At 41.3% G+C, this 15,871-nt stretch overlaps 1 protein-coding gene across 1 annotated transcript in view; it reads left to right on the top strand.

Moving 5' to 3' along the window:
* The window catches only part of KDM4C (lysine demethylase 4C), a 424,529-nt gene extending 408,953 nt beyond the window's left edge, over positions 1–15,576 (top strand). Inside the window, exons 22-23 of the mRNA XM_079705780.1 lie at positions 2,798–2,890; positions 15,242–15,576. Coding sequence (XP_079561906.1) covers positions 2,798–2,890; positions 15,242–15,418 — 270 coding nt within the window. The 3' untranslated portion in view covers positions 15,419–15,576. The remainder of the gene's footprint in view (positions 1–2,797; positions 2,891–15,241) is intronic.
* The last annotated feature ends 295 nt before the right edge of the window (positions 15,577–15,871 follow it).

Below are 15,871 nucleotides of genomic sequence, written 5' to 3'. Positions count from 1 at the left end.
AAAGTGCAGTTATCATTTTGGCATTCTGTTCACTGAACAATATGTAGATATTATTAAAGAATATATATACAATTTAAAAATGAATTGTATCCCTATTAGAAATGAGGATGAGTTAAGCTCTAATAAGGAAAACAACATGGATGGCGCATGTGCATTTATATTCCTTCAGAAAGACTTTAAAAAGGAACAAATTTATTAGAACCAATAAATTATAGTACTTTTAGTAACACGATGGCAGAAATCAACATTCTAAAGCTAAGCAGTAGTGTAAAAACAGGAAGATTGAAGTAAAAGGAGAAAAAGCAAGAAGGTTCAGGCCTGTGAAGTTAAAAACAGCTTGAGAATGATAAGACCTCCAGTTTCCTCAGAGAAATTGTTCAAAGACTGATAAAGGGCTAGGGCTTAAATGGAAGAGTACATTAAAAGACACTGCACTAAAAACTGGAGCACAATGTAATTAAAAGTGTTCAAAGAAGTTTGGAAAACTTAGGGGAGAACATTTTTTAAGTTGTAGAAAAAGCCACCAGGGTGGGTAGGGGAGGATGTACATATCCTGTGTGTGTGTGTGTGTGTGTGTGTGTGTGTGTGTGAGAGAGAGAGAGAGAGAGAGAGAGAAGGCCATTTCCCCTTTGTATTGGTGACAAAGTGTTAAGTTGCAGATTCAGGTCATTTACAACAGGGTAAGTGCTGCAGCATTTTTGTATCAGAATGTCCAAAATTAGGCAAAAATCATAAGACAGGCTGGTAATACTGGAGACTCCTAGAAAAGAAGCGTTTACTACATCATTCAAAAGAAAATAATTACATTTAATTAAACAATAAATGCAAAAGTGAAGCATCTTACATGTAGCAAAGCTATTAGCTACATGAAAAGTATCATAATGAAGACATGTTGAAAGTCAGGCTAATTAGTAATCAGTGTGCTAACTTCAGTTGAATTTATGATGGCCTATCAACATAGAACTGTGAGCATATTTACAGACTCAATGAAAAAGTTAAGACTAATATTAAAATTCTCTCAAGGAAGTAGTTTAAAATTCCTCATTAAGCCAACTGGCCTTTTGAGATCACTTTGTATTTTGTGTCTATTTATTCAGCCTCACCATTGAATAAGCAAAAATATTTATAAAAATGGGACTAAATACCTACTGCACAGTGCTAAGTATCCTAAGTATATGCATTTTGGGGGCCCTCACAGTAGCCCTGCAAGATAGAGTTTTTTGACTCCTACTTTACAAAGGAGGGGAAAAAGCCTCAGTGAATTTGATAATTTGTTCAAGAGCACACAGCTGGTAAAGGGAAGGGCCAGAATTTACTCTTGGCTCTGTCCCAACTCTGGTGAACAACTATCCCAGCTTTCGAGGGACTGTCCTTGATTTTAGCACTGAAAGTCTTGCATCCTGGGAGACCCCTTCAGTCCTGGACAAACTGGGATGGTTGGTCACCATACCATACTCCCTCTTAGTTTTAAAATTGCCTCTTTCTCTTTTAGAATTTTCAAATGATCTAAAACAGAAGGTAGGCACAGGTAGTTCTAGCTATGCTATCAAACTGTATAAATTGCATGACACCTTGGCCTAATTAAATATTACAGAAACCATTTTGCTGAAACAAGGCCAGGAAGAAAAGCCTTCCCAATCTCAGCATTCTGGGAAGTAGCAGGGAGAGGTCTCCTGTGACCCAGACCTAATGCTGCCCCTTGTTTGAGCTTAGTCAAATGTGAGCAGTACATGGATAATAAATACGAAGTTTAATTATATATTTTATCTTTAGTATTTTTTAAACTTCAGCAGATTTTTTTAATTAACATAAATAGCACAGCTACATGGTTTAACTTATCTTTTAACTAGAATTGCAAGCATATATTTATTTCTTAAAAGCAAAGAATTCAGACAGACAAGTTAGGGATTTCAAAAATACCATAAGTGGTCAGAGTTAGAACATATTAGATATTCTACCCTGATGATTGCATCCCTTTTGTTGTTTTCTTCTGGAAGAGTTCATGTGGAATTGAGCCTAAACCAAGATCACTTTGAGTGGGGCCTTTGATGAATTTCCCCCAGATGCTCTATGTTTGTTATTCAGTGTCACTTTTTCCTCTAACAAAATATCCTAAAATATTGAAAAAACTGGATAATGAAAAAAATTACTTGCTGCCATTTGATTAGCTTGAAAACAAAGTTTTAAACATTTTCATTTAGATGATAATGTATTTTCACAAATTGAGGTGGCTGACATGTGAGGTTAAGGAGAACCTGAGATCTTCCTGGCCATTTGTTTGAATTTAACAAAAGTGAGTTTTGAAAGTTAAAGCTCCATAAGAACTTGAGAAATTATTTTATCTGGGAGGATTATTATACAAGAGTAAATATATCATTACTTCTTTCTCAAAGAGAAACAGCCCTCCCTCTTATGTTGTCAGAGCCTCTTAAAGAAACAATCAGTACTTACAGGCCCCACCCGTCTTAATGCTAAATTGGCCACAATCTCACGTTCTGAGAAATCATTTGAGCAGCAGTTACTTTTCTTTGTTTTTGCTTTGGGGTGATAAAGTTTTCATACCACATATTGCAAAACACTCATTTTCAAGAATTTTGGCCTGTTTGAAAACATACTTTGTTCTTAGTTTGATAAGGGAAAGAGCTTTTCTTCCTTCCTTGGCTGTTGGCTAGTTCTCTTGTTTGTTCTGCTTGAATCCTTTTTTCTTTTTTATGTAGCTAACTGGAACCCTGAAGAAAATGGTGAATGCTTGCTTCTTTTTAAAATAGATCATGCTTGATGTCTTATTTTTCATTAGGTTGAATTTGAAGATGGATCCCAGATAGCAATGAAGAGAGAGGACATCTACACTTTAGATGAAGAGCTACCCAAGAGAGTGAAAGCTCGTTTTGTAAGTGCTGAATAATCCCTCTGAGGGATCTGCCATGTGAATCTCTCCTCCTCTCTCCCTGTTTCCCAAGCCCAGCAGGAAACATACTTAGGCTTTTGGATTGATTTTGAAGAAAGCCAATGCAACTTTTCCCTTATTGAAATCTGTTTAATCCAAAGCTCAAATTTGGCCAGAAACAGGGGAACTGGTGCAAGTTCCTCATCTTTCTTTCTAATGAGGTCAGATGATGCTTCTTTGTGTTAACATCTATTGGCATACAGAAAGTTATTGAATATGTGTCCTGTGCAAGCTAACTGGGAACATATAAAGATACCATCAAGACATTTACAATTTTGTTAGTGGAAGCAACGTTAAAAGAAAGCTTTCAGTAGGAGATTAAAGGGGACTCAGCATAGCGAACATCTAGTTTCCTACAGCCTTATCATATACAGTTCACCCTTTAACAATGTGGGGGGTTGGAGTGCTGACCCTCCACACAGTCATATACAACTTATATAGTCAGACCCTTCCTGCTCACAGTTTCACATCTATGGATTTAATCACTCAGATAGTGTAGTACCATAATGTTTATGATTGAAAAAAATCCGTGTATTAAGTATAGTTCAAACTCGTATTGCTCAAGGTCAACTGTATTGACTTCTCTCTCAGAAGCTCATTAATGTTTGTGTCAATTTATAATTAAACTAAACTCTCACTTTTATAACAAAAGGAATAAACAAAGCTGGGTCTTACAGATTTCAAATACCATTTCTTAATCACATTCAAAGAAAGCTTTTTGCTTTCTGCTCTGATCACAATCTGTTCCATAGTAGATCTGGCTCCAATACCAGTATGCTTTACCATGTAGCTTTACTCGAGCACAAATTTTCTAAGGTCCATTTCTCAGAACAGTCACACCAAATTGAACTGCTTTTTAAAAATTCTCATAGAAAATTTTTAAATTAAAAAAATATATAGGGCTTCCCTGGTGGTGCAGTGGTTGAGAATCTGCCTGCCAATGCAGGGGACACGGGTTTGAGCCCTGGTCTGGGAAGATCCCACATGCTGTGGAGAAACTCAGCCCATGACCCACAACTACTGAGCCTGCACGTCTGGAGCTTGTATATAACCCTCTGGCCCTTGGCTAGTCTGTCCGTGACTGCTATTTATTTTCCAGTTGGCGAAACAAATCTAATTGGAAAACCTATTGATGGAAGATACTTTATAATTAGAGAAATCTTTTGGTTTTTTTTTAAGGCGTGGTGGGTTGCAGCCCCCACTGGGAGGCCTTCATGTTTTAATGACTTCTGCTCACCCAGACATACGCTGACTTGGGGAGAAATTTTTCTAAATTGTCAGCAGTCCGCCTCAGTGACTGTGCTGGGTTCCTTCCCAGTAACTTCAGAAACAGCCCCATTACCTTTTATGGTCTCACAGAATAACCATAGCAATGGTGTATAATTAACTGGTGCTGCTGGTAAACTGGTTTTATTATATATTTTTTTTTGCTGTATGCGGGCCTCTCACTGTTGTGGCCTCCCCCGTTGCGGAGCACAGGCTCCAGACGTGCAGGCTCAGTGGCCGTGGCTCACGGTCCCAGCAGCTCCATGGCATGTGGGATCTTCCCAGACCGGGGCACAAACCCATGTCCCCTACATCGGCAGGCGGACTCTCAACCACTGCACCACCAGGGAAGCCCTAAACTGGTTTTATTATTGTATTTGAGAGGCTTACTTTTGCTGTCCTCACACAGTGGCAACACTTTCATAGATGTTTTATTTTCTCCTTTAACTTTAGCACTTATAAAAGGGAAAGATTACTCAGAGGAAGTGCTTTGCCAAGAATGAATGAACCAAAACATTTATCCTAATGGCAGAGGGTGCCCAGCCCATCCACAATCTCTGACTTTTCTTCCTGAGTGAAGCTAGGAGCATCTGGGGGAATCCACGGAGGGAGCCTATCATCACCCTGGATGACCATCTCACAAACTAGCAGGGAACATGCCCAGCTTTGCACTTGGGTCCATTTTTAGTTTTCAAGCTTCTTTGTAATTGTTCCATTGTTTCTCTCTTCTTCATGATTGACCATGTGCTTTCAAGCCTTAAAAGCTGGGCCCTGCCTGTGTCACTACCATGGGAGGGGGCCTCCGTGACACAGTTGGTGTCATCTCAGTAAAAACCAGTTGGGAACATGTTCGAGGGGCAAAATAGGAAATTAGGAAGGAAGAATAGTACTTTAAAGTAAGTTTTACCTGGCGGCAGGAATCAAAATGGTGGAGGAATAGGACTTAGAGCTCACCTCCTCCCACAAATATATCAAAAACACATCTACAAGTGGAACAATTCACACAGATCATCTACTGAACACTGGCAGAAACCTCAGATTTCTAAAAAGGCAGAAAAACCTCCATGTAAACCAGGTAGGACAGAAGGAAAAAAAAGAGGAATTGAGATGGGACCTGTGCCCCAGGGAGGGAGCTATGAAGGAGTAAAGGTTCCCTCACCCTGGGAAGTCCCCTCACTGGTGGGGAGATCAGCCTGGATGGAGGGGGAGCTTTGGAGCCATGGAGCAACCAGTTTGAGGAAGGCAAAACAGAGAGTGACCTACACAGGTGGTTGGTAGTGCTGCCCTGAACTCCCCAGCCTGAGATACTCATCTGCCAGAGCAGGCAGGGGCTGGGTGCTAAAGCTTGGGCTTTGGAGGTCAGACTCAGGGAGAGGACCAGCGCTGGCTTCACAGAGACAGCCTGAAGAGGCTGGAGTGTGGCAATTGAGGATGCACTCAGAAGAAGCCTGGGTCTGCCAGAGAGGCAAGGCACCATTGTTGGGGGATGCAGAGGAGAGGGGCAGGACTTGCCATAGGAGTTTCTTTCCCTGCGTGCACTCTCAGGCAAAAGGACACCACTACATGAGTTCTGGGGGCAGGCACGAGCCACCGCTGTCATCGTGAGCTCCAGAGGTGGGCATGGGCTGCTGTCGCCACTAAGAGACCCATGAGCAGGTGCCAATCGCTGGCCCTGCCATCTTGCAGGTGCTCAGGCCACTGCTGGGAGACCCACAAGTGGGCGCTGATCACTGCCCCAGGGTACCAGGAGTGAGCACGGGTCACCACACCTGCCCACCCCATATCAAGGGGATAAAAGCCAGCACACACTGAGGAAAGAGCAGGAAGTATCCAAACTAAAAGCAGCCCCTTGATTCCGACAACACGGCAGAGTAGAAGGACTGCAGCCCACTTCCTCTCACGAAAACACCAAAATCACAACTGGTGAACAACCATCGACAAAAAAGATATTTCACATTCAAAGACAAAGAGGAAGTCACAACGAGATGGAATGAGAGTTCTGAGCCTCATGTCATGCTCCCCAGCCTGAAGGTGTGGCATTGGGAGGAGGAGCCCCCAGAGCATTGAGCTTTGAAGGCCAGGGGGGGCTTGAGTGCAGAAGTTCGGCAAGACAGGGGGAAACAGAGATTTCACTCTTAGAAGGCACACACAACGTGCACTGGAACCCAGCACGAAGCAGTGACTCCACAGAAGCCTGGGCTAGACCTACCTGAGGGTCTTGGAGGGTGCCCTGGAGAGGAGGATGTTGGCTGTGGCTCACTGTGGGGGCAAGGACTCTGGTGGTGGAGGCCCCAGGGAATACTGATCAGTGTGGGTTCTCTTGGAGGTCGCATTTTTGGCACTGAGACCTGGCCCCACCCAATAGTCTGCAGGCTCCAGTGCTGGGATGCCTCGGGCCAAACAACCAGCAACGGGGGAACACAGCCCCAGCCAGCAAACAGGCTGCCTAAACTTGTACTGACCTCACAGCCACCTGTAAACACACCCCTTGACATGGCCCTGTCCACCAGAGGGACAAGACCCAGCTCCACCCACCGGTCCCTCCCACCAGGAATCCTGCACAAGCCCCTGGACCAAGCTCACCCACCAGGAGACAGACACAAGAAGGAAGAGGAACTACGATCATGCAGCCTGCAGAAAGGAGACCACAAACACAGAAAGTTAGACTAAATGAGACAGTTGAGAAATGTGTTCCAGAAGAAGGAACAAGATAAAAACCCAGACGAGCAACTAAGTAAAGTGGAGATAGCCAAATCTACATGAAAAAGAATACAGAGTAATGATAGTAAAGATGATCCAAGATGTTGGAAAAAGAATGAAGGCACAGACTGAGAAGGTAGAAGAAATATTTAACAAAGGCCTAGAAGATTTAAAGAACAGAGATGAACAATACAATAACTGAAGTGAAAAATACACTAGAAGGAAACAATAGCAGAATAAATGAGTCAGAAGAACTAATAAGTGAGCTGGAAAAAAGAGTAGTGGATGTTCATTGCAGCTCTATTTACAATAGCCCGGAGATGGAAACAACCTAAGTGTCCATCGTCGGATGAATGGATAAAGAAGATGTGGCACATATATACAATGGAATATTACTCAGCCATAAAAAGAAACGAAATTGAGCTATTTGTAATGAGGTGGATAGACCTAGAGTCTGTCATACAGAGTGAAGTAAGTCAGAAAGAGAAAGACAAATACCGTATGCTAACACATATATATGGAATTTAAGAAAAAAACAAATGTCATGAAGAACCTAGGGGTAAAACAGGAATAAAGACACACCTACTTGAGAATGGACTTGAGGATACAGGGAGGGGGAAGGGTAAGCTGTGACAAAGCGAGAGAGAGGCATGGACATATATACACTACCAAACGTAAGGTAGATAGCTAGTGGGAAGCAGCAGCATAGCACAGGGAGATCAGCTCAGTGCTTTGTGACTGCCTGGAGGGGTGGGATAGGGAGGGTGGGAGGGAGGGAGACGCAAGAGGGAAGGAATATGGGAACAGATGTATATGTATAACTGATTCACTTTGTTATAAAGCAGAAACTAATACACCATTGTGAAGCAATTATACTCCAATAAAGTTGTAAAAAAAAAACCAAAAAATCAATAAGCAAAACACCTCACAACCTAAGGGCCAATGTCTCTACCTTAGGTCTGCAGTCTTGCCCTGCAAGATCCCTCTGTGATGACCCAGAATGTGATGGGTAACAGGACATTCAAACCTGCTACTGCCACTATCTCTAATACTTTCTCCCAGTGAATGCTGATCCAGTTATTGTTATTATATAATGTATGCTACCAGATTATTCACATAATTTCTCCCATGCTTGATTAATTGCTTAGAAATGTTCTTTTTACTTTCTAAATTGAGGGAGAGGTTGGAGTTTTTTCTAATTAAATTGCCTTATGATCAAAAAAAAAAAGTAGTGGAAATCGCTGCGGCAGAACAGAATAAAGAAAAAAAGAATGAAAAGAAAGGAGGACAGTCTCAGAAACCTCTGGGACAACATTAAATGCACCAACATTCCCATTATAGGGGGTCACAGAAGGAGAAGAGAGAAAGGACCTGACAAAATATTTGAAGAGATAATAGCTGAAAACTTCCCTAATATGAGAAAAGAAACAGTCACCCAAGTCCAAGGAAATGCAGACTCCCATACAGGATAAACCCAAGGAGGAACACACCAAGACATATATTAATCAAACTGACAAAAATTAAAGACAGAGAAAATACTAAAAGCAGCAAGAGAAAAGCAACAAATAAAATACAAGGGAATCCCATAAGGTTATCAGATGATTTCTCAGCAGAAACTCTGCAGGCCAGAAGGGAGTGGCATGATATATTTAAAGTGATGAAAGGAAAAAACATATAACCAAGAATACTCTACCCAGGGGCTTCCCTGGTGGCGCAGTGGTTGAGAGTCCGCCTGCCGATGCAGGGGATACGGGTTCGTGCCCCGGTCCGGGAGGATCCCACATGCCGCGGAGCGGCTGGGCCTGTGAGCCATGGCCACTGAGCCTGCACGTCCGGAACCTGTGCTCCGCGACGGGAGAGGCCACAGCAGTGAGAGGCCCGCCTACCGCAAAAAAAAAAAAAGAATACTCTACCCAGCAAAGCTCTCATTCAGATTCAATGGAGAAATCAAAAGCTTTACAGATAAGCAAAAGCTAAGAGAATTCAGCACCACAACCAGCTTTACAATAAATGCTAAAGGAACTTCTCTAGGCAGAAAAGAAGATCACAACTAGAAACAAGAACATTATGAATGGGAAAGCTCACTGGTAAAAGCAAACATACAATAAAGGTGGGAAATCATCCACACGCACACAGATATGATGTCAAAACCAGCAGTCATGAGCAGAGGATAGTACAAATGCAGGATACTGGAAATGCATTTGAAATTAAGAGACCAGCAACTTAAAACAGTCTTGTCTATATATAGACTGCTATATCAAAACCTCACGTGATCTGCAAACCAAAACTCTATGAGAGATACACACACAAAAAAGAAAAAAGCAATCCAAATGCAACACTAAAGATAATCAAGTCACATGAGAAGGGAACAAAAGAGGAAGGGAAGAAAAAAGACTTGCAAAACCAAACAATTTACAAAATGGCAATAAGAACATACATATTGATAATTACCTTAAATGTAAATGAATTAAATGCTCCAACCAAAAGACACAGACTGGCTGAATGGATACAGAAACAAGACCTGCATATATGCTGTCTATAAGAGCCCACTTCAGATCTAGGGACACATACAGACTGAAAGTGAGGGGATGGAAAAAGATATTCCATGCAAATGGAAATTAAAAGAAACCTGGAGTAGCAATACTCATATCAGACAAAATAAAGTTTAAAATAAAGACTGTTACAAGAGACAAAGAAGGACACTACATAATGATCAAGGGATCAATCCAAAAAGAAGATATAACATTGTAAATATATATGCACTCAACATAGGAGCATGTCAATATATAAGGCAAATGCTAACAGCCATAAAAGGGGAAATCAACAGTAACACAATAATAGTGGGGGACTTTAACACCCCACTTACCTCAATGGACAGATTATCCAGACAGAAAATCAATAAGGAAACACAGGCCTTAAATGACACACTACACCATATGGACTTAATTGATATTTATAGGACATTCCACCTGAAAGCAGCAGAATACACATTCTTCTCAAGTGCACATAGAACATTCTCCAGGATAGATCACATGTTGGGTCACGAAGCAAGCCTCAGTAAATTTAAGAAAATTGAAATCATATCAAGCCTCTTTTCTGACCACAAGACTATGAGATTAGAAATCAGTCACATGAAAAAGACTGCAAAAAACACAAACACGTGGAGCCTAAACAATATGTTATTACTAAACAACCAGTGGATCACTGAAGAAATCAAAGAGGAAATCAAAAAATACCTAGAGACACATGATAACAAAGAGATGACAATCTAAAACCTATGGGACACCACAAAAGCAGTTCTAAGAGAGAAGTTTATAGCAATACAGTCTTACCTCAGGAAACAAGAAAAATCTCAAACCTAACAACAACCTAACCTTACAGCTAAAGCACCTAGAGAAAGAAGGACAAACAAAACCCAAAGTTAGTAGAAAGATCATAAAGATCAGAGCAGAAATAAATGAGATAGAGATGAAGAAAACAACAACAAAAATCAATGAAACTAAAAGCTGGTTCTTTGAGATGATAAACAAAATTGATAAACCTTTAGCCAGACTCATCAAGAAAAAAAGGGAGAAGACTCAAATCAATAAAATCAGAAATGAAAAAAGAGAAGTTACAACAGACACCACAGAAATACAAAGGATCATAAGCGACTACTACAAACAACTATATGCCAATAAAATGGACAACCTGGAAGAAATGGACAAATTTTTAGAAAGGTACAACCTTCCAAGACTGAACCAGGAAAAAATAGAAAATAGGAACAGACCAATCACTGAAATTGAAACTGTGATTTTAAGACTTTTAACAAACGAAAGTCCAGGACCAGATGGTTTCACAGACGAATTCTATCAAACATTTAGAGAAGAGTTAGCACCTATTCTCTGAAACTATTGCAAAAAAATTGCAGAGGAAGGAAAGCTCCCAATCTCATTCTGTGAGGTCACCATCACCCTGATACCAAAACCAAAGATACTGTGAAAAAAGAAAATTACAGGCCAATATCACTGATGAACACAGATGCAAAAATCCTGAACAAAATACTAGCCAACCGAATCCAAGATCAAGTGGGATTTATTCCAGTGATGCAAGGATTCTTCAATATTCACAAATCAATCAGTGTGATACACCACATCAACAAACTGAAGAATAAAAACCATATGATCATCTCAATAGATACAGAAAAAGCTTTCAGCAAAATTCAACATACATTTATGATAAAAAAAAGTCTCCATAAAGTGGGCATAGAGGAAACCTACCTCAACATAATAAAGGCCATATATGACAAACCCACAGCTAGCATCATTCTCGACAGTGAAAAGCTGAAAGCATGTCCTCTAAGATCAGGAACGAGACAAGGATATCCACTCTCACCACTTTTATTCAGCATAGTTTTTGAAGTCCTAGCAGGGCCATCAGAGAAGAAAAAGAAATAAATGGAATCCAAATTGGAAAAGAAGTAAAACTGTCACAGTTTGCAAATGACATGATACTATACATAGAGAATCCTAAAGATGCTGCCAAAAAACTACTAGAGCTCATCAATGAATTTGGTAACGTTGCAGAATACAAAATTAATATACACAGAGATCTCTTGCCTTCCTACACACTAACAACAAAAGATCTGAAAAAGAAATTAAGGAAACAATCCCATTTACCATCCCATCAAAAAAGAATAAAATAGGGGCTTCCCTGGTGGCGCAGTGGTTGAGAGTCCGCCTGCCGATGCAGGGGACACGGGTTCGTGCCCCGGTTTGGGAGGATCCCACATGCCGCGGAGCGGCTGGGCCCGTGAGCCATGGCCGCTGAGCCTGCGCGTCCGGAGCCTGTGCTCCGCAACGGAAGAGGCCACAATAGTGAGAGGCCTAGTACCGCAAAAAAAAAAAAAAAAGAATAAAATACCTAGGAGTAAACCTACCTAAGGAGGCAAAAGACCTGTACTCTGAAAACTATTAGGATGTTGATGAAAGAAATTGAAGATGACACAAACAGATGGAAAGATATATTGATACCATGTTCTTGGATTGGAAGAATCAATATTGTCAAAATGACTATACTACCCAAAGCAATCTACAGATTCAGTGCAATCCCTATGAAATTACCAAGGGGATTTTTCACAAAATTAGAATGAAAAATTTTACAATTTGTATGGAAACACAAAAGACCCCAAATAGCCAAAGCAATCCTGAGGAAGAAAAACAGAGCTGGAGGAATCAGGCTCCCTGACTTAAGGCTATACTACAAAGCTATAGTCATCAAAAGAGTATGGTACTGGCACAAAAACAGAAACATATAGATCAATGGAACAGGATAGAAAGTCCACAGATAAACCCACACACCTATAGTCACCCAGTCTGTGACAAAGGTGGCAAGAGTATACAATGGAGGAAAGACAGTCTCTTCAGTAAGTGGTGCTGGAAAACTGGACAGCTATGTGTAAAAGAATGAAATTAGAATATTCTCTAACACCATACACAAAAATAAACTCAAAATGGATTAAAGATCTAAATGTAAGGCCAGATACTATAAAACTCTTAGAGGAAAACATAAAGAGAACACACTTTGATACAAATCGCACCAAGATCTTTTTTAATCCACCTCCTAGAGTAATGACAATAAAAACAAAGTAAACAAATGGGACCTAATTAAACTTAAAAGCTTTGCACAGCAAATGAAATCATAAAAAATTGAAAAAAAAAGCCCACAGAATGGGAGAAAATATTTGCAAACAAATCAACAAAGGATTAATCTCCAAAATATATAAACAGCTCATGCAGCTCAATATTAAAAAATAACAAAAACCCAATCAAAAAATGGGTGGAAGACCTAAATAGACATTCCTCCAAAGAAGACATACAGATGGCCAAGAGGCACATGAAAAGCTGCTGAACATCACTAATTATTAGAGAAATGCAAATCAAAATACCATGAGGTATCACCTCACACCAGTTAGAATGGCCATCATTAAAAAGTCTACAAACAACAAATGCTGGAGAGGGTGTGGAGAAAAGGGAACCCTCTTGCACTGTTAGTGGGAATGTAAATTGATACAGCCACTATGGAATACAGTATGGAGGATCTTTAGAAAACTAAAAACAGAACTACCATATGATCCAGCAGTCCCACTCCTGGGCACATATCTGGAGAAAACCATAATTCAAAAAGATACATGCACCCAAATGTTCATTGCAGCACTATTTACAATAGCCAAGACATGGAAGCAACCTAAATGTCCTTCGACAGAGGAATGGATAAGGAAGATGTGGTGTATACACACACATACACATACACACACACACACACACACACACAATGGAATGTTACTCAGCCATAAGAAGAATGAAATAATGCCATTTGCAGCAACATGGATGCAACTAGAGATTATCTTACTAAGTGAACTAAGTCAGAGAGAAGACAAATATCATATGATATCACTTATATGTGGAATCTAAAAAAAAAAATGTGCAAGTGAACTTACTTACAAAACAAACAGACTCACAGACTTTGAAAACAAAAGTATGGTTACCAAAGGGGAAATGGGGAGGGGATAAATTAGGAGTTTGGGATTAACATATACACATTACTATACATAAACTAGATAACAAGGACCTACCATGTATAGCACAGGGAACTCTACTCAGTATTCTATAATAACCTCTATAGGAAAAGTATCTGAAAAAGAATGAATACATGTATAACTGAATCAGCTGTATGCACGAAACTAACACAGCATTGTAAATCAGCTACACTCCAATATAAAATAAAGTTAAATTTTAAAAAAAGTGGGCTTTACGTGAGCATAACAGGAAAAGCCCACATTCCTTTGCTAGCTATCACTTACTGAGCAGTGACTGTGTCAGGGCACATTCCTTGCTGTTTGGAACATGTATAAAATTCAGTTCATAGTCCCTAGTATCCTCACCGTGAAGGGGTTCAAGGCACCCGCTATGGGGAGACACTTACTACCCCTTATCTCTGCCACTGCCCTCATTCTACTGCATTGACATGTAGAGTGTTACAGGAACCCAAAAGAAGGAACTTCACGTCTGTCAGTGGCAGAGAGGATAGAATATTTTCTATGCAAAGCAAACAGTACATCTAATGATGGAGGGGCATGAACCAGTAAGGTGTGGCCGGGAATTGCAAATAATTCAGTCTAATCCAAGTAAGGGGTAGGATTATGCCTGATTATGTATGTCCAGCCTAGGAAATGTGGATGTCATCTTGAAGGCAGTAGGGCTATTGAAAGACTATCAGCAAGGGTGTCATATAATCAGAGATTTTAGAGAGCTTTCTTCTAGTGGTTCTGTGAAAAATAGACTGGGGTGCAGCATTTGTTACAGTGGTTTAGGAGAGGAAGTGTGAGGGCCATGGGGTCAGTAGGGTTAAAGAAGAAAGGATGGAGGGCTTCAAGGTACATGTAGGAGGGGTCCTGTACAGGGTAGGGACAAGGGGAAGTTTATGATAACTTTCAGGTTTCCTATCAGTGTAGCTAGAATTGATGGGGATGGTGCTGCCGTTCATTGAATACAGGAAGGACAGAGATGGAGAAGGAAGACTTTGAGTTTACTTTAGGTTGGGTTGGTTCAAAGTACCTCCAGTATAAACACTTTGAGATGCCTGCTGGGTTGTTGGACATGTTTGCAGGCCTGAGCACAGGTGGAGGTCTGAACTGGGGCGAGAGATGTGAGTATCTTTGCGGTTGATGTTGAAACTGAAGTCGTGAGTGTGGGCAGGCAGGCCCGGGGAGCATATGTGGCAAGGAAAAGGCCACACGCAAAGCCTCAGGGGCATCAGAGTTGAGCAAATAGTTAAGAAAGGGGAGCCGCTGAGACATCCACGGTGAGCAGTCAGAGGAGGAGGGCTTACAAAATGACAGAGAGCTTCATGCAAGAGTTAGGTGACAGAGTAGTCACATAAATTTAGGGGAGAGAAGTGTCCTAGGAACTAGGACTTGAGCAAGGACAGTTTCAGGGAAGTGGTGGGGACAGAGGCCCAGAGGTAAATAGGAATAGGGGTGAATTAGAGATGACTGTGGACAAATTTGTCATATACCTGGTTGGGCAGGAGCCAGAGGGGGCACAAAGAGTGAGGGAGATTTAGATGAGAAGTCTTTAGTCCTGCTCGTGTTGGGGAAGGTCCCTGGGGGTTGGAGATCCTGAAGAGAACTGAGCTAAATGGAAGCAGGTGGGGAGGCTCCAAGGCCCCTTCGTGGGGCCTTCTCCCTGGGCCTCAGCACCCTCCCCACTGCTGACTGAGTCAGATCTTTGTCCGTTCTTATGATGTCAAGTGCCTGCCCTTCTGCAGTGTAACACTGGCTGTTCTTAGTCCACAGCTTCTGATATGCGATTTGAAGACACATTTTATGGAACGGACATAATCCAAGGGGAGAGAAAGAGAAAGAGAGTGCTGAGCTCCAGGTTTAAGAACGAATATGTGGATGACCCCGTCTACCGCACGTTTTTGAAGAGCTCTTTCCAGAAGAAGTGTCAGAAGAGGCAATAGTCTACCTACACTGCAGGCAACAGAATGACTTGCTCCAGAAGAGGAACGATGAAGGGACAGCCTTGGGCTGTGCCATGTGTGTTGCTGGGGTAGGTGACGGGCTGTGCCTCTGACATTGGAAAATTAGGCTTCCCAGAGTTTGGTAACCAAAACCACAAAATATAATTGGATACCACAATCTGAAGTTGTCTCCGTGTCTTGCATTTACTTCTGAGCAGTTGTCTCCTATGATCCCAAAGAATTTTTCTAAGTAGAAGGGAATAATAGTGAATCACCCATCGAAAAAAGCCACTGCCAGAGGAGGTGGATCCCCATGTGTGGCTTACTTAGTCCCTATTAAGGAACCACGTGGAGACTTCTCTCCTCAACCCTAGCAGGTGGGAGCCTTGATTCCCAGGTGGGAGGGTGATAATTTATATATTTTCCACAGTCAGGGAAGGACTCTCACTTATT

This window comes from Hyperoodon ampullatus (genome assembly GCF_949752795.1).
Source record: "Hyperoodon ampullatus genome assembly, chromosome: 6".
Classification (NCBI taxonomy): Eukaryota; Metazoa; Chordata; class Mammalia; order Artiodactyla; family Ziphiidae; genus Hyperoodon; species Hyperoodon ampullatus.
The sequence above is the reverse complement of the archived record's forward strand: the minus strand, read 5'-3'. Positions and strand labels throughout refer to the sequence as shown.